The sequence below is a fragment of the Chelonus insularis genome, unplaced genomic scaffold (genome assembly GCF_013357705.1).
Source record: "Chelonus insularis isolate UGA/USDA-ARS -01 unplaced genomic scaffold, ASM1335770v1 contig_85_pilon, whole genome shotgun sequence".
Taxonomy (NCBI): domain Eukaryota; kingdom Metazoa; phylum Arthropoda; class Insecta; order Hymenoptera; family Braconidae; genus Chelonus; species Chelonus insularis.
Genome location: NW_023276773.1, coordinates 816,048 through 836,342, shown reverse-complemented (window position 1 = coordinate 836,342; position 20,295 = coordinate 816,048). Strand labels below are relative to the sequence as shown.

The 20,295-nt window shown below is 32.4% G+C and overlaps 3 protein-coding genes and 1 long non-coding RNA gene across 5 annotated transcripts; all 4 read right to left on the bottom strand.

Annotated features, from left to right (window-relative positions):
- Positions 1-8,041: 8,041 nt before the first annotated feature.
- LOC118071545 (CD82 antigen-like) lies at positions 8,042-11,837 on the bottom strand. Of its 2 annotated transcripts, XR_004690903.1 has the most exons (7): positions 11,154-11,837; positions 10,853-11,071; positions 10,593-10,775; positions 10,310-10,519; positions 9,997-10,225; positions 9,342-9,919; positions 8,042-9,170 (listed from the first exon to the last, which is right to left on the bottom strand). XR_004690903.1 is itself a non-coding variant. In XM_035090742.1 (6 exons), the coding sequence occupies exons 1-6, from the start codon at positions 11,214-11,216 to the stop codon at positions 9,861-9,863; spliced, it is 963 nt and encodes a 320-aa protein (XP_034946633.1). In that variant the 5' UTR covers positions 11,217-11,837; the 3' UTR covers positions 8,042-9,860. The 2 variants fall into 2 exon arrangements, 1 of the variants encoding a protein (XP_034946633.1); XM_035090742.1 differs by having other exon boundaries at positions 8,042-9,919.
- Positions 11,838-12,151: 314 nt separating this feature from the next.
- Elp4 (Elongator complex protein 4) lies at positions 12,152-14,587 on the bottom strand. Its single transcript, XM_035090740.1, has 5 exons — positions 14,218-14,587; positions 14,095-14,130; positions 13,380-14,011; positions 12,845-13,057; positions 12,152-12,336 (listed from the first exon to the last, which is right to left on the bottom strand). Exons 1-5 carry the CDS (start codon positions 14,342-14,344, stop codon positions 12,238-12,240), a joined length of 1,107 nt encoding a protein of 368 aa, XP_034946631.1. The 5' UTR covers positions 14,345-14,587; the 3' UTR covers positions 12,152-12,237.
- Positions 14,588-14,647: 60 nt separating this feature from the next.
- LOC118071544 (GDP-D-glucose phosphorylase 1) lies at positions 14,648-16,542 on the bottom strand. The gene is made up of 6 exons (XM_035090741.1): positions 16,114-16,542; positions 15,757-16,037; positions 15,577-15,679; positions 15,188-15,503; positions 14,903-15,118; positions 14,648-14,766 (listed from the first exon to the last, which is right to left on the bottom strand). Exons 1-5 carry the CDS (start codon positions 16,324-16,326, stop codon positions 14,991-14,993), a joined length of 1,041 nt encoding a protein of 346 aa, XP_034946632.1. The 5' UTR covers positions 16,327-16,542; the 3' UTR covers positions 14,648-14,766; positions 14,903-14,990.
- A 2,164-nt stretch (positions 16,543-18,706) lies between these two features.
- On the bottom strand, positions 18,707-19,987 carry LOC118071547 (uncharacterized). Its single transcript, XR_004690904.1, has 4 exons — positions 19,895-19,987; positions 19,659-19,813; positions 19,237-19,457; positions 18,707-19,150 (listed from the first exon to the last, which is right to left on the bottom strand). It is a non-coding gene; the product is annotated as an uncharacterized lncRNA (long non-coding RNA).
- Between the last annotated feature and the right edge of the window lie 308 nt (positions 19,988-20,295).

Here is a 20,295-nt window from a genome sequence, read left to right as displayed (position 1 = left end):
TCTCAAGCATTCATCAGATAATACTGACTCATGTCAAAATGCCAACGATTTTCTACATTTAGCTTGGACTTATAATTTATTACATGTGTTTCTCTTCTGCTATAAGAATAACAGTGTCCTAATGTGGTCTTTTAATCCATTTATGTCTAAATCTCCACCTGGTTGGCAGCTCAAGCATAGTTCAAACTCATCCTGGACTTTATTCAATCAAAGGTACCACAATTTTTCCTCCAACATCCTTCCTTTTTGTCGAAGTTTCCAGTGGGACAAAACCAAGCAGTTAAATGGTTTCAAAGTCAACGCAATGGGTGCTTATGTCGAGTCATTCCTATCAATCGATAAAGAAGACACTAGGATTGATAACTGGAAAGGATTGGATGGTAAAAATATGCAGATATGTTTCAAGTATTTAAACATAACTCCAGTACTTACTTATGATTCAAGTGGAACAACTGGTGCAGTGGATTCAGATGGAGAATCAACTGGACTCTTTAAGGAACTGGCAACTGGTCGTCAGGATATCATGTTGAACTCAGCATTAAAACGTCGAGTTAAAAATGTCACCATGACCTTCCGCCAGTACTTCACTGACATCAAATTTATCGTTCAAAGAACCAAAAATATGTCAACTATCCAGAAAATTATTCGTTATCTAGGATATAAATTAATCCTCGTCACCATTGCAGTATCAATAATGACCTTCCTGGTTCTAAAATATGGCACTGATCAGGCAGTTGAAACTGCTTGCTTGGAGATGATTCGACTGCTTAGCAACACTGCTTTCCTACGGCCACTAATCACAATCCCAATTCGACTTTACTTTGGTCCAGTTTTGTTTTTCTATCTCCAATTCCAAGCTATCTTCCAAGGCAATCTTGCAGCCCTCTTGACCAACTCCATACCAGAAGATAATTTAAACACTGAAGGAGACCTGAAGTCTCATCCAGACTACAAACTTTACATAGCAGAGATCCAATCAATTGTTCTTGATGACGAACTCAAAGCTCGAGCTTCTTTATTACCAGATATTGCTTGTGATAAATTTGTCGTCAATGACTCCAAAGCAGTGTGCATTGGGACAGAAGATTATCTAAGAAAAATCGCTGCTGTTAATCATTTTCATTTATCCACTGGAGTTTTAGCAAACTTCCTAGTGACTTCATTCACTAGAAAAGACTGGCCGATTCAAAAAAGGTTCCAGAAGTATTTAAGAATCACTGAAGAATCAGGTTTGCTCAATTTCTGGAAGATAAAAGAGATGAATTTTTCAAATACTGATGAAATTAATTTAAATGAAATAAATATTGATACAAAAGCTGTAGCAATTACCTTACATGATATTCTATTTGCTTTTCAAGGTCTCTTGTGCTGCTTGACTATTGCCATTGTGATTTTTCTTATTGAAACTAAAACTGGACTAAACTTGAAACTTTTATCCTATTGGTGGCAGCAGAAAGCATCTGATTAAATACATCAAAACTATTTAGATGTCTGGATCCATAACCTGTTGAGATCTTGAAGAAATATGAAGAGATAACTCGATGTAATATAATGTTTATTTAGCTTTAAATGATGATAGACAACATTTCTCTATAATTTAGAGGTCGTCCCTAGACTGGCTAGGCACCCAAACACTTGCCTCATTCATTCTACCCACACACTTGTGTGTCCCACTCTCAGGTGATTCACCGAGCACACAGTACCAGGAGTGAGCACCCTTTAGATCTTCTTCTAACACTAATTGCTGCGTTTGGTAAGAACCCTGGCTAATAATTACTTTCAGTAAAATTTCAATAAAGAATAAATAATCAATTATTTTCTCTTGATGGCCATGAAGCATCAGAAACCTGGTGATTATTCAACAGCAATTTTCTCTCCAATTAAATTTTATTTAAATAGTTATCAATAATATAAAACTTCTTCATGAAGTGGACGTTACTTTGATACCAAAATCAATGGATATAAAGGCAAATCGGTTGATTAATTAGCTATTTTGCTACTCTTCAGGATTTTCTAGGAGGAAACCAATGTAAAGTCTAGCTTTAAAGACAAGAAGAAATGTTGGTGATTTTTTTAACGTCGATAAAATGTCTAATCCACCATTATTGGTACAAATCCAATAAATAGCAGTATGAGAAAAATGACTCGTCAGCAGATGGTGGAGTATTTACTCGTCGATGCTCCAAATTATAGTCAATGACAGTAGAACAAATATGTAATGAATACTTGTACCCATTATATGTACTGTAAATTACATACCACATCATTGATGTTGTTGATGTTTGCTTTTAGTTTCAGCAGTTACGTTTGAAGAATTTCATTTCAGTCACACCACTTCGTCACATCACCAGTGAATTTATTCTCATCAGAATGAAGAAGTTAGTGTTGATTATAGCTGTTTTCTTTAATCAACAAATTTTGTGTATCGATTCCATTTTTGCAGACAAGCAAATATCCAATTTCAGTGATATTAGTGAAGCTTGTATTAATATTATTGATTCTTGCTACTCAGAAGACAGCTACAACCTTGTCTTGTATGGTGACATCAACGGCACAATTCAACATTCAATTCTGCATGAGAAACAGTCTTTCAATCTGCTACGCTTCAATGCAATGCATCGTTTCCATATCATGCAGTTCTTCAGACGTCCAGCAATATTTGTCATCATGATAAGAATTTATAAAGACTTGGAGAACTCTTTAAAAAATCTCTGGACTTTTCCATTGTGGGATATTACCATGCCATTTTTTATTCTGAATGATAACATTGGCAAAGAGACATGTCAAGATGTCTACAATGTTCTTAAACTCTCTTGGACATATAATTTATTATCTTGCTACTTTTTGTGTCGTGAGAATGGCCAGGTGATGATATGGACATTTAACCCATTTACAAACATCGCTCCAAGTAAGTGGATCTTCATCAACAACTCCAAAGACTCTTGGACACTATTTCACCAATTTTATCATCATGATAAAGTTAATTGTCATTTCTGTCAAAGTCTAAACTGGGACAAAGCAAAGAAGTTGAATAATTATCCAGTTAAAGCTATTGGAACTTACGTCGTACCATCGTTGATCATCAATTCCACTGACATGGATATGAAGAACTGGATGGGTATCGATGGTCAAATAATGCAGATTATTTTTTCTGCAATGAATGTAAAGGTCATCATGACTTACAATAATGCAGGAATCACTGGGAAGATTGATGAAAATAATAAACCAACTGGTTTGTATAAAGAGCTTGCTGATGGGAACCAGGATGTCATGATGAACTCCATGTTCATGCGTTACTTGAAGAACACAACAATAATTCCACTGAACTTGATATCCGGTATTAAATTTATCGTTCAGAAAAATAAAACCATGTCTACACTTCAGAAGATCATCAGATATCTAGGGTTTAGTTTGATCTTCATCACAGCTGGTATCACAGTGATGACTCTGATGGTTCTTAAATATGTTTCAAGACGTCCAACTGGCTTGGCATTACTTGAAATCGTCAGGTTGCTTGCCAATGGTGGACTCATTCAACCACCACGCTCTCTTCCTGCTAGAATATACCTAGGTCCAGTGCTATTCTTTTATCTATCATTCCAAGCTATTTTCCAAGGTGAATTTGCAGCTATTTTAACTAAACCAGTTCCTGAAATCAATCTGAAGTCACCAAGTGACTTGAAAACTCATCCAGAGTATAAGTTATACATGGCCGAAGCTATTACTTCGTATGTTGATGAAGAGATACGTAATTTAAGCACCATAACACCAGCTATATCTTGCGAGGATTATGTTTTAAAGAGTTCTAAAGCTGTTTGCATCACTTCTGAAGGTTTCTTGATGATTCCAACGGCCATTCATGATCTTCATATGCCTGAGTTACGACTGTATACCAACTTTGAGGTCTATAGGACCAGGAAAGACTGGCCCCTGGAGGATAAATTCCGTAAACTGGTCCTGCTGATTAATCAAGCTGGGATTTTAAGACTCTGGAAACAGAAATCTATGAATTACTCCAAAGAAAAGATCAAGGATCTTCATCACAGGAATAATATAGCCAAGTTTAATATTGTTACCATGACTGAATTGATGTTTGCTTTTAAAGGATTGAGCTATGGATTGTTTCTTGCACTGTTTGTATATTTTATTGAAATTAGGATTTGGATACCTGTTATAAAGTTTGTTAAAAAAGTTATTAAATAGATTTTGTAAGATGATTATTAATTAATATAATGAAAATAAAAATAAATAGATAATGAGTGAAACTGGTTTATAGTTAATTATTGGTGAAGAAAATAATTTTTTTATTCAATCATTAAATTATTTTTTATTAACTTGCGATAAGGAAGTTGTTGTAGTGGAGTTGATTTCTGAAACTCGTAATTTCATGATATCTCCACATTTTGGAGTATAATGCTGGGTAGTTTTTGAGAAGATGTGTGTAGGTATGTCAGGGTTTTTTTCGTTCACGAAATCCCGAGAATGAATGAAGATATCGACTTTGTACTAATTTTATTCGAAAGATAATGCGATAAAGAAGATCTCAAAGAAGTTTCAACTAATTCGGTCGAGCTGTTTTTTTTTATAACAAAGAAACTACGAGATAAATAGAGTGATGGAGAAGTGGAAACACATTCTACCTATTGGATGATCAATATTAATATGTGATTGGGTCAACATCAACAAAGTATGGTTATACACAACTACAAATGACTCTTGACAACTCTATATTGTTTATAACAATTTAAATGAGTTATAAACAATGAAAAATAGTTGCTACCGATGAAGTGACGATTGCTGCTGATAGATTGGATCTATATTAACTAAATATTCTTGTCAATCACAACCCATGACTCTCACCTACTTCATATTGTTTATAACAATAGCAATTTGTTGTAAACAATTAAAAAAAGTTTCCAGCTATTGAATGATCATTATTGATGATAAATCAGACCAACATTGACGAAATATTGTTGTTAATACCTACACATAACTTTAGACCATTGGATATTATTTCTAATCATAAATTTATTGAGCTCAATATTCTCTCGAAAATTCATAAAAAACAAATAAATTAATTCATTTAATTAATCAATTTAAAAAAGTTGAAACTTTGAAAAAAATTATTTCTCTTCTCTGATGTGTTTACATATGACATGTCGCTTACAAGTGGCTTTTATTTTACCACAAGTTTTGCATGACAAGCAACGGAAACATTGTCTCTTAGACTCATTATCAGTAGCAAACAATGAAATATTATCAAATACATATTTAAATGTTTGCTGTACTTTTCCATAATTGTAAATATCAATCTTATCAAAATCAACTGCATAAAATGAACATTTTGGATTGGTACAATTGTATTGATTCAAATTAAGTATCTTATAGATCTCATACGTAGAGTCTTCTGATTGACTTGATACACCTCCACATCCTTTGCAACTTTCATCTCCAGAGTATTTTTCAATGTGAATTGACAAACGTCTAGGAACAAACACCCTCATTGGAATAGGTATTTCATCACAAGGTTCCAGTTTGATCCGATAAATTTGTCGAAAAATGCTTGCAAAATTAGCAAAATTTGGAGCTGGAATAACTCGAAAATAACAGCTATCATAATTATTAGAATTCTTGAACAAACAATAGCTGAAGGCAATTATTTTATGCTTGATTGCTAGATGATAAAGAGTCTGTTCAGTCACCAAACAGACTCCATATCGATTGTTATGATGAACAAAACCTTTCCATTTATTATCAAAAGCTTCTGTATAAATATTTGAAGGAAATACTTGAGAAAAAAAGTCTCTTGGTAAATTGAGCTCTGAATGAATTTCATAATCAGTTTGGTACTTGATGTACACTTTTTTTCCTGATGAAATATAGCTTGGAATTTTTGCTTGCTTTCGATACCTCATATTTATAATTCTCTAGCTTGAAAAGTCTATTCTTGATCCCATGCATCTAATGAAAAGGCTAGGCATTCAATTAATCATCACTTTTCGTAATTAAATCTTGAGTATCATTCAGCATTTTGTAAAAAGAAGTTTCAACTGCAATGAATCATTCCTAAAATCAAATAAAAATGTTAATTACAAATTTAAATTAATTGTTTTCAATCAAGTGATGGATTGTAGAGTGAATTAAGTTTCATTAGATAGCACTAAAATTTTGTGCTGAGTTGGTAACTATTGAAGCACATCTAATTAAAGGTCATTATTATTTGATATCTCAGTATAATAAATAATTAAACAATTAATCATTGATATAAAAAAACTATTGTGTTGCTTACAAAATGCTAGACCACCTTCCATCTAATTCATATACCTTCAATATCGGTGATTACATCATACCGCTACACTTTGATGGCTTTGGTGAACCAAGTTCACTCAACACATCAGGAACCCAATTAGCATCTTCAAATGCTGATATTATTTTATCTACAAACCGTAAAAAATGCTACATTGTTAAAACATCAGATGAGCCGATTGATTATCATAATTTACTTCTAGACTACGTGGTGTTTCCTCAGTACAGAATGATTGGAAATCTAACAGACTTACCTACTGATCTTTTTATGAATGCCAAGGCTTTTAGTTTAATCAATGATCCAGTCTTTGTGCTAATTGATGAATGTGAAATACGAATCATCTACAATGTCTATCACAAATCCACCGAAGGTCTCGAGGCATTCAGCAATTCAGCCAAAAGCAACATTGGTGTAAAATTGAATAAATTATTCCTAAAGTTAACAAAAAACTTGAAAACATCTGGCATGTATGTTTTTGAAATTATCATCAAGAATAATGTTATTCATATCATTGATTGTTATATATTTGAGAACATCTTGCTAATCAACGAACCTTATTTAGCACGGTTGAATGTGATGAATGAGAAATTACCAAAGAATGAAAGTATCATCATCGCAACAGAGGAACCAGATATTGATCTAGAAAGAATGCTAGCTATGTCGAAGAAGAAAGGTCTAATGATAAAGAATCTTCAGCTCAATGGAACCCAGAGGCTTGACTATATCATTGGAGGCAACCGTAGCAACGTAGCTCCCTACAAGTTTGCTATCATTGGCCATCATATTGATAAGAACAAAAAGTCACGGTATATTATGCTAGCTAGACATCAAGGAACTCTTCAGATATGTGCAGTTACCAAGCTATCAACTGTAAGGTCTCAATGTGTTGATCAATATGCTGTTATTTCTGAATCAAATGCCAACAAATTTGACGAATTTTGCTGGCACTGTAAACGTCCGACTGATGGGGTGATTAATTTCTATCAAAAGCCTCTTATTTCTTCATGCACAGTACGGAATACAGGATACATATCAGTGGTAGATATTATGAAAGAGATGCCAGGATTGGATGACGGTGATGAAGCTGATAGTGGTGATAATTATAAATCATGGTTGCAAAATAACATTGATGAGTATCCTGAAATCATAATAAATAATGTAACTGATAGTGGAGGTTTTGAAAAGCAGGATAATAAAGTGAAAAAACGTAAAATTGATGTACCTAAGACACGAAACAATTTCAATTGATTATTTCTTTTTTATTTCTTTTTTATGAATTAAATACAGCGTTGCATTTTTCACATATTTTTATGATAGTATTGATCTCATCAGCAGACCGGGTCTGTTGAGAAACAAGACGGAAAATGTGCTCGCAGCTTGAAAACTTTCCTGTGTTGATGTCAATGAGTTCATCTGGGTTGAAATCAGGTAGCTCATAGTCTTCTAAAGCAACAATGTCAAATATTCTACAGGCATAGTTGTCCATAATTAGCATTGTGTCACCTTTCTTAGGCTCATCAGTGCTCGTTCCTACACCATCAGTCCCATCTTCATTCAACAGTCCAACAGGAAGACGTCTTAGCACATTTAGCTTGTCATTTATTGAACCCAAACCAAGATCATTCTTCAGCTTCTTCGACCACTTGCGTTTAGCTTTTTTAGGAGCAGGCTTTGCTGGGTTTGCAGAGTTCTCTTGGGTTGATTGACTTGCCTGATCATCAGAGAGCTCCATTATTAATTATTACTTTAATTGCTATCAGTGGAAAATTTTATCAAAGTACTTATTATAACTTTGATCAGTAAATATTGGAAAGGATTAGTTCTAGGTCTCTCAAGTGTGCTAGTGGTTTTATCGGTGCAATGATGTCATACTGAACAGCCAATATTCAATTTGTACCTCAGCTAAATGATGTAATTGGGATAATCTAACTATTGTTCATGAAATAGAGATGTTTCTAACGGGTGTTTAATTGAGTGCTGGTCAAAGCTTGCTGCTTTGAGCGCCTTCTATGGTTCATTTATTATTTTAATTTTTTTTATTGAAGAATTGGAGTAAAGTGCCAATGTAAATGACTCCACAACCAGCCCAGAATAATTTTTTATTCATTTATTTGGTTGTCGAGACCTGGAATCAAACCTGGACCTACCAATTACATGCTGGATGTTCTACATTAGCAGGAATAATTCGACAAAAACTAAAATTTGTGATGCTAATAAATACTATGTCATGTGTATAGCCAGCACAAGATACAGCTTGTGTAGATTTAAATACTGATGTTTCAACCTGGAAATAATTCCAACTCATCAAACGAAGGTAAAAAATTTATTTCAATAATAATAGTGACATAATAGTATAAAAGAATATAAAAAAAAAAGCTCGAGGGCAACGAAACTCATAAATTAATTATTAAATCTACCATATCATGTTAGAAGCATTTTCACTTCTTGCCATGGGATTTAAACAAAGACTAGTCAATGCATTTATTGCTTCACTACTGTCATTTCTAGCATAAAGTGTAGCTCGTTTTACAGATTTCTCATGTCTTGTTAAATCTAAATAAGACTTTTTAGTTTCAGAAGATGTTTTATCCTCCTCCAATCTTCTAGAAGACTGAGAATGCTGCTTGGTGCTGTTTGATGATAACTGACTACTACTCGGCATTGATGAACAGTTGATGCATTTTTTATAATTAGGATTATTATTTCTTCTTTTAGAGCTATTTTCGTTCATCAACTTCACTAGGATCATTGATTTTCGTGCTGGATCTTTGAAAGAATTTTTCAAATGATGTTTTATGATAGTCCTGTTAATTCCATCAACTAATCCATTGGATCCTAGCCGTTTAACAACATCACTTGACACCTGAAGGGAATTTAAATGTTTGTCAGACCATTGAGTAATCACAGGAAGCCCACATGTATTGTGCATTCCAATTAAAGGTACACCAATCAATCGATTTTTGTTTTTATTCTTAGTTCGTTTTTTAGAAGAACTTCGAGCATTCTCTTCAAAAGCTGATATTATTCGACTTACTTTACCATTTTTAGAACACGTTTGACCTTTTATTGATGACCTATTAACACTCCTGACACTCCTTGATACCAATGATGGAGATGTTATGAGATCTAGATAATCAATATTTGAACTCCGACATTTTTTTGAGTCTCTAGTATGAGGAAAACTCCCTTTAAAGTGATATTTATTCCTTTTAATCCTCCGACTAGTGGAGTGAAACTCTGAATTAGGTGAGCAAAGCTGATGGTATGGAGATGTAGATATCTGTAAGACTGAGACTTGATCAGATTTATTTCCCTTTCCAGCTTTTGAGAATGAAAATCGATAATTGTCTCTGATGAATGAATTCCTCTGATTGTCTCCTTGAAGCTCTGGTGGTATTTTATCCATAGAATATTGACTTTTAGACTGTTTGACATGTTTTGACAAATTTTGTTGACTTGTAGAAATTATATTAGAATGATCAACACTAGATCCACCATTGTTATCACTCACACTCTTCAGAATTTCACTCCTTTCGCTGCCCTCGTGCCATTTTCATGCTTTCCTACTGATCGTTGCGATGTTCATACGTGGATTTTTATCCAATCCAGTTTCTAAAAATTTATTCCATGATTATTAAATGATTTAAGAGCTAAAAATTGAATGGTAATTTTAACAAATCAAAAATTACCAAAGTCATAATCAGTATCAGTAAACTGTGAATGAGGAGTCAATGCCTGTGTTGAAGTAAAAGATGACAATCCACTTGTATTCTTCTTCTTCGAAGCTTTCTTCCTATTTCTACATGCTAGCAAAGACGATGAGAGAACGCAGATCTCAAAGAACATCAATGACAAACCAATCGTCAATAATATCAACAGCTGTGTTTGAACCCAATCTTCAATAAGTTCCAAGCAACCCTATTATAAAATAATTAAACTATTAAAATCACATTAAGCTAACTAGATCTTATCAATAAGATTTAATAAATGGATTCTAAATACCTGAGTATGTCGAGCATGCTGATGCCTAGCTGGATTAAGTGCCTGGCATGCTTCAAGATCCTTGGCCACAGGGTTGAGAAAACTGTCACTTCCTGTACTATTAAGAACACAACAGGTAAGTGGTACAATTAAATCACGTCGTCCAATTTCTTGCAAACGCCACCAAGATGTTCCATAATTATTACTTCCATTGATCCCACAGCATGAATACTGAAATGAAACACCTCATTAATACCTAAATGTCATCCTATTAATAAAATTAAGTATTAATGCTCCATTTTACGGTTGTTTGAGCCAGGTCCAAGGCAGCAGTAAATTGCTCACGACCAGGTAAGCCGTAATTGCGTTGAAGAGCACGAACTAGACGCGTTGAATGGACATCAACGCCTATCAAGTCTGGCCAAAACACTGCCACAGCACACAATGTGAATTCACTTAGCAATAAAAGTATCAAAGCTGTTATGTACTGCAATGATAAATTTTTTAATTGACCTTTTACTTGATGAATTTGCTTTTAATTGGGGGGAAAAAATGGATATTTACCAAACCAGTAACACAACAGTGAGATGAACATGATAACCAACATCCAAATAGTCCAGTAATAACAATAATAAATCCTAATCCTACAAAGCCAAATGCCAGGTAATAAAATAAAGGTTGATTTAGCTGAGATTCATCAGGACCAAGTAATCTTGACATCAATATCCGATCACTGTCGATCAACAATATAACTCCTAAAGACATTAAAACAAATCCCGATATCTAAAAGCAAGGAAAGAAAATCTTTAATACCAATTCTGTTGATAATTGACACTTAAAACTGATGATTATAATTTAATATTACCGTGAATAAAACATTTGATGAGCACATAAAGGCTCTAAACACTGTTCTTTTGTGAAGCTTCATGTTGGAAGTTAAAAAACACTTTAAAAATAATTGATTTATTATTTAATTAATTGGATGTTAATTAGATTATCCAGTTAATCTTGTTATTTTGGTGGCACTTCATAATTAAAGGATAAAAAATGATTGATAAAAAAGACAGTTGAGGATTAAACAAATAATCATAGCCACAGTGATGTTGGATTAAACAAGTTGATTCGTTTAATTCCAACTTTAAAAGTCAACTGAACATGTAACAATTATTTTTCTACGGCTCCAGTCCTAGTGGAATAACGTTCGGATACGCATCAGGGCGTTCAATGCTCATCATTGACCGGATGGAACCAGATGTAATGGCGCCGGAAGGAAATAGGTCCGGAAGAGGGTTACATATAGGAGGGGCTCCATGAGGTATGGGTTCTTCATTCTCAGTATTTATACACACTATTATTTATTTCAATGCTGTGTTGGTTTTTTGGATCAATTAGCTCTTTGGAACCGGTAGAAATATCCTTCCTGCAAATTTTTTAGATGTTTTGCTAGGTAATGGAGATGTGTGTTAAGTTGTTAAAGTATATTTGGATACTTATAGACTTCTTTTTCCTATTTATCTTAGATTTCGAGATATTTCGATGGTAAAGGCTTTTATTGTTCTTTTTCCCTCCCTTATGGGGGGCCAGAAAATTTGGATCAACACCGTTTTTACTTTGAATTTTCCACCAGCTTGTCAAGAATCATCCATTTCCCTGTGTTGACTGGACTATATAAGATAGAGATTACGATTAGTAGGTAATTTTATTTAGGTGTAAAGTACATGAGAATGAGATCATCATGATGCATTGTTACCAGGTATTATTGTTTAGTGTTCACCAAGCTTATCTCCGACGTCGTTCTATCGATTTTTGTGGAACAAGTCACGCACATGTCGTTAAATAGGTTGAGCAATAAACTTCAATTCGTTCATTAAAAAACCAGTTTATTAAATTTGTTTACTTTAAGGATATATTCTTTTTGTTTTTAAGGAAAATAAAACTAAGGTATGCTTCTAAAAATCTAACATTTTTTGTGATGTTCCACATCCAGTTAAAGACATCTTTTTATCATCATGCTCTGAATCACCGAAATCAGGAGGTAAGTGGAGAACCTGAAAATAAATTTATTTAATTGTTTGCATAATTAATTAGTAGTTTAATCAAAATAGCTTAATCCAGATTTTTCAGCATGGCTGAAATTTGTAGAAAATACTTTTGGAATTGTTATAAATAATTTCTGATATTAACAAAGCTATATTCTACCTTGGATAATAATTAAAAAATCACTCTGAAATCTGTTTTTCGTGATTATTTTCAAAACGGTAAAAGATATGGGAAAAAGTTTCGAATAAAATATGTCGAGGCTGCAATTTTATACAAAAAAGGTCATAACACTTTCACCTTTATCTCTTGTAGTTTTCAAGAAAATCACAAAAAAGTGAACCGAAGGCTGCTTTTTCAGACTTTTTATCTATTATTCAAGATAAAAACACTCTTATTAATATCAGTAATGTTTTTTAACAATCTTCGAAGATTTTTCTTCAGAATTTCCTCCATGCTGAAAAATCCCGATTTCAGAACTACCACATGACCATGACTGATGTGAATAAAATTTCTTACCTCAATTGTGAATTTTTTTCTTCGAAGTTTGAAGCCTAAGTCCAACGTCTCAGGACAGTGTGACTCTAGTGTATTGATTGCTGATAATTTTCTAACATTCAAGAGACCATGGTAGTCTTTATAAACAGGATTAGTTTCTTTTGAAGATCCCGCGAATGATTCCAAGGATATCACAGTATCTGCAAGATGTTCTATCCTTTCAACAATATTATTCTAGAACATAATTTCAATTTATTATACTTCTACAAATTGTTCATTACGTCTGCATAATTTACACGCTTCGAAATCACTCATGAATAAATGCATCCATATGAGAGTGTTGGGGAAATGAAAATCATATGTCTATTAAAATAATCACATTAATTATCTGAGCAAGTTCTTTATGTTTATTTACTTCTACCGGAAAGATTTTTTTTTAAAAGATCCATTAAATTATTTTTTTTACTCCATTTTAAAATCATTTTTATCTTTGTTGCTTTCAAGAGTAATGACCTAATAATGAGTGTAAACTCCTTTTTTTTATTCATTAACTTACGTGTTCGAAATTCCTAGAAGGCACAGTGATGGCAGCAACAGCAAAACAATTTCTCAATATCGCCCGAAAGCAGTATAAAAATTTAATCAACTCTGATTGACTTTGTTCATCATTATCAGCTAACCATAATCTAGATCCCAATGATAAGATTCCTATTCTCATGATATTCCTTTTCTCAGGATTAGATGATACATAAAACTGTCTCTCTTTCAATGTTTCTTGAATACTCTTCAACAGATCTACATAAGCTAAATTTTTAAAATCACTAGACTGCCATTTGTTTTCTTCACCATTCCAATATGTCACGTGTGTTTTGGTGATCAATTCTTTGTCCATATTTTTTGTCAAGTCATAATAGTGACCAAAGTTATCACTGGGACAGCTTGACAGTGAATCAGTAACCTTCATGTTCTGATACCTCCAGGCAATTTGCATTTTATCATGACTTGAGTCTATTTGAGGGTTCATTGGCATCAGATTGGGCTCATTTCTAATCTCCGCTGGCAATTCTGAGACTAGTTTTTCTGGAGATATGTCTTGAGAAGCGACAAAGAGCTCATGAGATGCAACACAACCTTCTGCCAGGAAGTACTTCAACATCGCTTTGGAGTAAAATCCATACAAATCTTCTTCTGCAAGTTTAAGAGATTATTTACACTAGAGTTCTTTCAGTATAAATTATGATAATTATTTTTTAAATATTTATGATAAAAACCTATTAATATTATCGTGCCTATAGGTAGTCCACCACCTGGAAATAATAATCACATTAATTATCATGAATTATTGAAATTTTTAGGTTATTTACTTTATGATTTGAAGTTTAAATTAAATTTACCTATCAAGTTGTCTAGTGATGGAATACCGGTTGATATGAGCAATTGCGCATTTTTCAATGATGGTTTCGTACCAGGAATTGACTTTAATTTATTTTTCTCTTGATTATTAATTTTATTGGCACTCATTATTATATACAAAGGTATAGAAAGTTTTGCTAATATTTTCTAAATATAGTAACTCTTTTATTTTTATTAACAATGTTAATTAATTTTAGAGTAAATTAAATACGTGTTGACGTAGCATTTTCCACACATAACCTTTGTTTGTTTACAAATATTGCGCAGGCGCGCAGTGAATTACTTCATGTCGGTAAGACAGATATTTGTTGATCAGATAATAATAAAAATTTTATCGACAGTAGGTTATTTTTTTTAATGATAATTTAAATTTAAATATTTATATTTTTTTTATTTATTTTATTCAATTGTGTAGAACTTTGGAGTTTTAAATCCAATAAATATTATTATTATTATTATTATTATTATTTATTATATTAAAGTTAGACTTAACCTAAAATTTTAACCTCCCTAACAGAAACCAAAAGTATCTAAGAAATAAAAATGATCAAATATATTTTAATTACTTTGTTTTATTATGTAAAATAATTTAAAAGTCATTATTAAATTTAAATTATTTTACCTTTTAAATAAATTTAATTATTAAATAATTTCTAACCTACTTACCATTACTTTTGTATACACGTGCATATTTTTCCATTAATTAATTCATTCTTCACACTTTTTATCTATTGTTTAAATTAATTTATTTAAGTTATGATCCATCAAATATATTATTCTTATCTTCAAGGTTTTTTTTAAGCTTCAAAAAGAAATCATTTGTAACATCTTCCATGCATTGAGCAACCATATCTTCAGTCAGCGACTCATAAGCTTCTTTAGCTGAAATAGATAATCAAAATTACCATAATTATTATTATTTATCAATAAAAAGTATTAATTTATAAATACTTTTAATCGATAAATGCCCAGAGAATTCATTAACAGCTGGAAGAAATCCTAGAGTGTTCTTGATCCCAAAGTTTGGTTTTCTAGCCCAGATATAGACCCTTATATCATCATAGCTGATACTTTCCCTAGATTTTTTAGCTCTTGTTATGTAAACATTATGTGGAATAAGTTGTTCCTGGAGATATTTAACAAACAAATAGACTGCAGAAGCAAAACTAAGGTAATCATTGTCTAGAAATGATGATTGTTTAATACAGAAACCTTTGGCTGGGTAATTTTCTAATAAATATAAAGGCTCAGACAGACATTCTAAAGGCTGGAATTAAACATAATCATATTTTAAATAAAATAAATAATAAATTAACAAATAAAGAAGAGTTGAAGCTTACATATTTTTCTAGCAGCATTGGAATATTTAAATAATACAAGTGCCAATGGAGATGATTCACTGATGCATAAGCACACAGTGAGTTGTATGCTGCCCTGAGGTACCTAGATTCATCAGGAAAAAAATGGTAATGTCTTATTTTTCTTTCTTGTTAATAAATAAGTAAGATTGAACTACCTACGGTGATTTACTGAGGAGGAATAATTCAATAACTTTAATGATACTGAATTTAGTAGCTTGCTGTGGTAGACATTTTAACCTCTCTGGTAGAAATAAACAATGTCCATACTCCACTGGACTGACATTGGCTGCTACAACATTATTTCCATCACCAACACAAATATCAAAGTAAATTTCCTTATCACTGATTTTCGTGAAATTAAATCTTGATGGATCAAATGGAGTATTCATTGACTGAATGTCTTCAGGAGCTCGGCGATTTGAACCTCTTTCCACATTCAGCTGCATCAAAGATGTCACAATAAACTATCATGTTATTAATATCAATAATCTAGTAGGTTTTAACATAAAAAATTACCTGTGCAAAAAACCTGTATTGTCCATCTAGGATTTTAGATTCACTGATGTTCAATTTGTATCGGAAAATGTTGTTCTTCATACCTTCTTCGTATTTCTCTTTCAGAATCCTATCAAACTTGGAGTCATTCGCATCCTGATGATTTTGTTGGACAATGAAATTAAAGTCCTTGGAGTCATATTGGAAAATATCAAACTTCTTAACAGTTTCCATGCTTGTGATGAGTGTTGTCACAACACCTGTTGACAGGACACTGAAGAAGATTGTTTACAGTAGACAATTGGTACGCATGCTTCAAGCGGTGGAGGTGGATGGAAGCACACGAGGATTTGTTGTGAGTGAATAAGGTAGAGAATTATACATTCAATCGTTGATGATAGATCTGGCTTCTGTAATACCAGTTATTAATTAATTCAATATCTGCTGATGATATTGGAGGTTAGAATGTATTTTACCTAGAAGTATTGAAGAATCTTGATGTTTGTTGAAAAACTCATCACAAAAAGTGCTAGATGTCGTTTTGTTGGTCTCCGGAGGGTTTATTCCTGAAAAAATAGAGTTGATATTAAAAATAGTTTTAATTAACATCTTTTTATTCAACTTATCAACAATTACATTGAGTCTAATTGAAATTAACTAACCTAAAAGTCAATTATAGGTTAAATAATCATTCCAAAGCTTGCAATGAAAGGTGTAGTGATAAAAAAACTTATATCGAAGTATGTATATCAAATTGTGTTTATGGTCAGGAAATGATGATCTTTCTATTAGAAACTTTGATATTAATTTCTAGCGTGATCCATCAGACTTAGAGTCATAAGATCAAGTTCCAATTAAAAAGAGTTTTAAAAAAAACCTAAAGGCTGGACTTTTGCAGTAATATTGTAGGATTTTAGATCGCTAAAAAGCTGATCTACATGATGGATATGATGATAATGACAGAGAAAATTTGTCAATCATCCCAATAGCTCATTTAATATCCACCAATCCTGATGAAATGAATATTGATCCTAGAAGTGATCCATCAGCACAAATAAACGAGCGTCATTGCATCAAGTTTAATTTAAAAATGAATAAAAAAGGTCTCAAGGCAGCTGGTATGGAATCAAAGGCACTAAAGTAATGGTTAACTGTTTCGTTGGTTGAATGGTTTTGTTGTATTACCTGGGCTGCGATTTCCAGCTAGTAACTGTCGCAGTGCAATCATGAGTTAGCCTAGAAGGAAGCAACATTAAATACCCTTTAAAGAACGCGCTCATTGGGATTTACGAGGCGCAAGAAAGTCCGCACAGTTAGCCATCAGCATCACTCTCTACATTTTACTGAGAAAATTTATATAGCAAATTATAAGAGCAATTGCGGCATCTACACCCTAGTACTATCCATCAGAATCACCAACTCTAATTGGACCACCAGCCAGACTCTTCGTGATTACAACAATAAGAGAAAAACACCTTTTTCATACGCTTTAACAGTGTCATTGTCATCATTTAGTTGGTGAATGGCACGCTAGCAATAGAACAATCAAGTCCTCGAGGGAATGGAGAGCGTGAAAAAGGGACAGATGAATTGGAGAAAAAGGATGATGCTTGCACCTGCCAGTTTCGGTGTGGTCCGGGTGTTGTCCATACGAGTCAGCGCAGGTCGTTCATGTCTAAAGAAGGCACGAGAACATCCCAATTTCAAAATGGGGAATTGTGTCGGCACGGGCGACTCATACAGATGTCACATGAGGGTTGGAAGATGTAGCTCTGCAAGTAAATGAGGTCAAATGGCATTGATGGTATATTTAGGATATATATTCAGCTTAAAAATTAGGGGATGGTTTTTTTTTTTATTCATTTTCCCTTATGTGTTTGATATTCAAAAGATTTTCAATCCAAGGAAATTGATCAGTTTCTCAAATAAGCTATTTATCATGTTGGATATTTTTTTTTTTTTTGCATACTTCCAGCTAGTAAAAAACGGTTTCATTAGTGTGCTAGGAATTGGAAATTTTCCCCTCTGTAAGATGACAATATTTATCTATTGTTATTGTCAATAGTTTAGGTATAATAAATTTTTGACTAAAGATTTTCTAAATCAGAATGACTTTTTCATCTTTTTTTGCATAATTTTTTTTTTTTTAATAAAAAAAAACTAAGTTTAGAGATGGTGTGCTGGTTAAAATTATACTTAGTAAAAATTAGTAAAAAATAGGAATTTTTACCAAGTTTTTTTTTACTAAAAAAAATCCTAGTGATTTTGAATTTTTTACTAGCAATTTTGGCCGTAAATTAACTGGTAAAATTACTATAAAAAAATTTAATCAGTGTAATAATGTTTATTTAATTGATAAACAATTTTTAATTAAGGGTTTTATTTATTATAAAATAATAAAAATATATCAAATCAATATCAATCAGCTTCTTCAATAAAAATAATCTTTTTCCACACTTCCTGTTGTAAGAAATCATTTCAATTATTGTGCTGAAAGATCCTGATGATAATTATTTAAATCATTGCTAGTTAAGGTGTAATAAATTATTGAATTCAAGGTATTATAATTGAAAATGTCTTGTAGATATCAAAAAGTAAATGTCATTGACTTGGAGCAAATTTGTTCTCATTATTGCTTTTAAAGAAAATAAGCGATGAACAATTGTTCGACTGGGAGGTGAATGAAGGAAACAAGAGGAGAGAAGAAATGAAGGGAGATCCGTTTGTCGGGCATACCTTGGGGCCACCCTGGCGTCTAATTGCGTGTAATGCACCTTGGGGTCCAAGTCGCCGCCACAGAAAGATGCGAAAAACTTGACTGGCAAAACCAACAATCGGAAGACGCAGTGTTATGTCCGGCACGCTCGAACCCACACGACGATCCTTTCTGTACATCGTTGATTTCCAACATCATCAATCCCCTCAAAAGTCCAACATATCAACAAGCTATCCCACAATGAAGACGTGTTCCTCGTTCCTTTGTACATTTATTGCTGTATTCGCTCGTCTTTTTCATCCAAATGTACCCCATCCTCCTGACACCCAAAAACACGTCTACCTGCAACGACATACCAACCTTATTTATTGTTATTTTACACAATGCATACGTTTATTTATTTATAAAGACCATTTGTTATTTATTACCAGCTATAGAACATCTTGTAATTGAGGCCATAAAAAAACAATCAGGATGCATTATTTATTGTAGTTTAAAGGTATCCTCCCACAGGAATTTGTTTTTTTGTTCTTTTTGATCAGGTTTCTTTTTTTTTGTAAAAGTCAAGAGGGTTGACAATGTGCTTTTTATTTTTTTCTCACAGGATTTTGGAGTTGAAGAACATCTTTTCTGGACCTTGAAATGATTTCTTTAAAAGAAAAAAAAAAAAAACAAACAATAGTTATTGGAGAATTGATTGTACATGTTACTTGATTGATAAATAAATTAATTTACAGGAGAAAAATATTTAGAGAATTTGTAATGATTTTTTTGTAATTTTCAATAAATTTTTAGAGGTTATAAAAATGAAAAAAAAATTTTTTTGAGTTAAAAATAGTATTTTCCATACCTAGGGAGGAAAATAAATTTTTTCTCATGTTGTCGCTGACAATTGACTTTTTTTCCTCTATTTTCAGGCAAGAAAGCGATAGTTTTTCCCCTTGAAAACAGATTAGCGTTGCCTTTGTTTAAGAAAAAAAAACCATTACCTTTCTAACCTCAAAGCTGCAGAAAAAAGTTAACTTTTGGCAAGGATATAATAAAAATTAATATGTTTACTATGCTAACAAAATAAAACATTTATACCTGGGTATATTACTGCGACCCTTGGAGAACAATAACCTATTATAATATTCTAAAATAATCGGAAAAAAAATTTCAATGAGTGTTAAATAAAAGAAAATGACATTTTGTGAACATATGAAAAATCTTAACCCATAAGACTATTTAAAAAAAAGGAATCAAAACAATTGCATTTTACTTTAAAAGTAAATAATATTCTCATCATTACATAACATGTCTGAAGAGTTAACCTTTCTTTCTCATAAATATACCTGACAATTTGTCACCAATCAAAGTGTATTGAACAATGGAGTGACTTTGTGTGCACAATATTTTAGTATTAAATAAAAAAAAAATTTTATCCAAAGGTTTTGTTGAAAAGAAATAAAGTAAATCAATCAAAACAATTTAAAACTCAGTAAAAA

Bases quoted from the DNA above. Each gene is read 5' to 3' on its own strand.
- Elp4 (XM_035090740.1), bottom strand. From the start codon at position 14,344: ATGAGTGCCAATAAAATTAATAATCAAGAGAAAAATAAATTAAAGTCA. The intron at 14,012-14,094 runs GTTTTTATCATA...TTAAACTTGCAG, and splicing joins AGGCACGATAATATTAATAG to AAGAAGATTTGTATGGATTT. The intron at 13,058-13,379 runs GTAAGTTAATGA...ATTATGTTCTAG, and splicing joins CTTCTAGGAATTTCGAACAC to AATAATATTGTTGAAAGGAT.
- LOC118071545 (XM_035090742.1), bottom strand. From the start codon at position 11,216: ATGAAGCTTCACAAAAGAACAGTGTTTAGAGCCTTTATGTGCTCATCA. The intron at 10,776-10,852 runs GTAAATATCCAT...TTATCATTGCAG, and splicing joins ACTGTTGTGTTACTGGTTTG to TACATAACAGCTTTGATACT. The intron at 9,920-9,996 runs GTAATTTTTGAT...ATAAATTTTTAG, and splicing joins TGATACTGATTATGACTTTG to AAACTGGATTGGATAAAAAT.
- LOC118071544 (XM_035090741.1), bottom strand. From the start codon at position 16,326: ATGGAAACTGTTAAGAAGTTTGATATTTTCCAATATGACTCCAAGGAC. The intron at 15,680-15,756 runs GTAGGTAGTTCA...TGATGAATCTAG, and splicing joins TTCCTCCTCAGTAAATCACC to GTACCTCAGGGCAGCATACA. The intron at 15,119-15,187 runs GTATTTATAAAT...TATCTATTTCAG, and splicing joins TGGGCATTTATCGATTAAAA to CTAAAGAAGCTTATGAGTCG.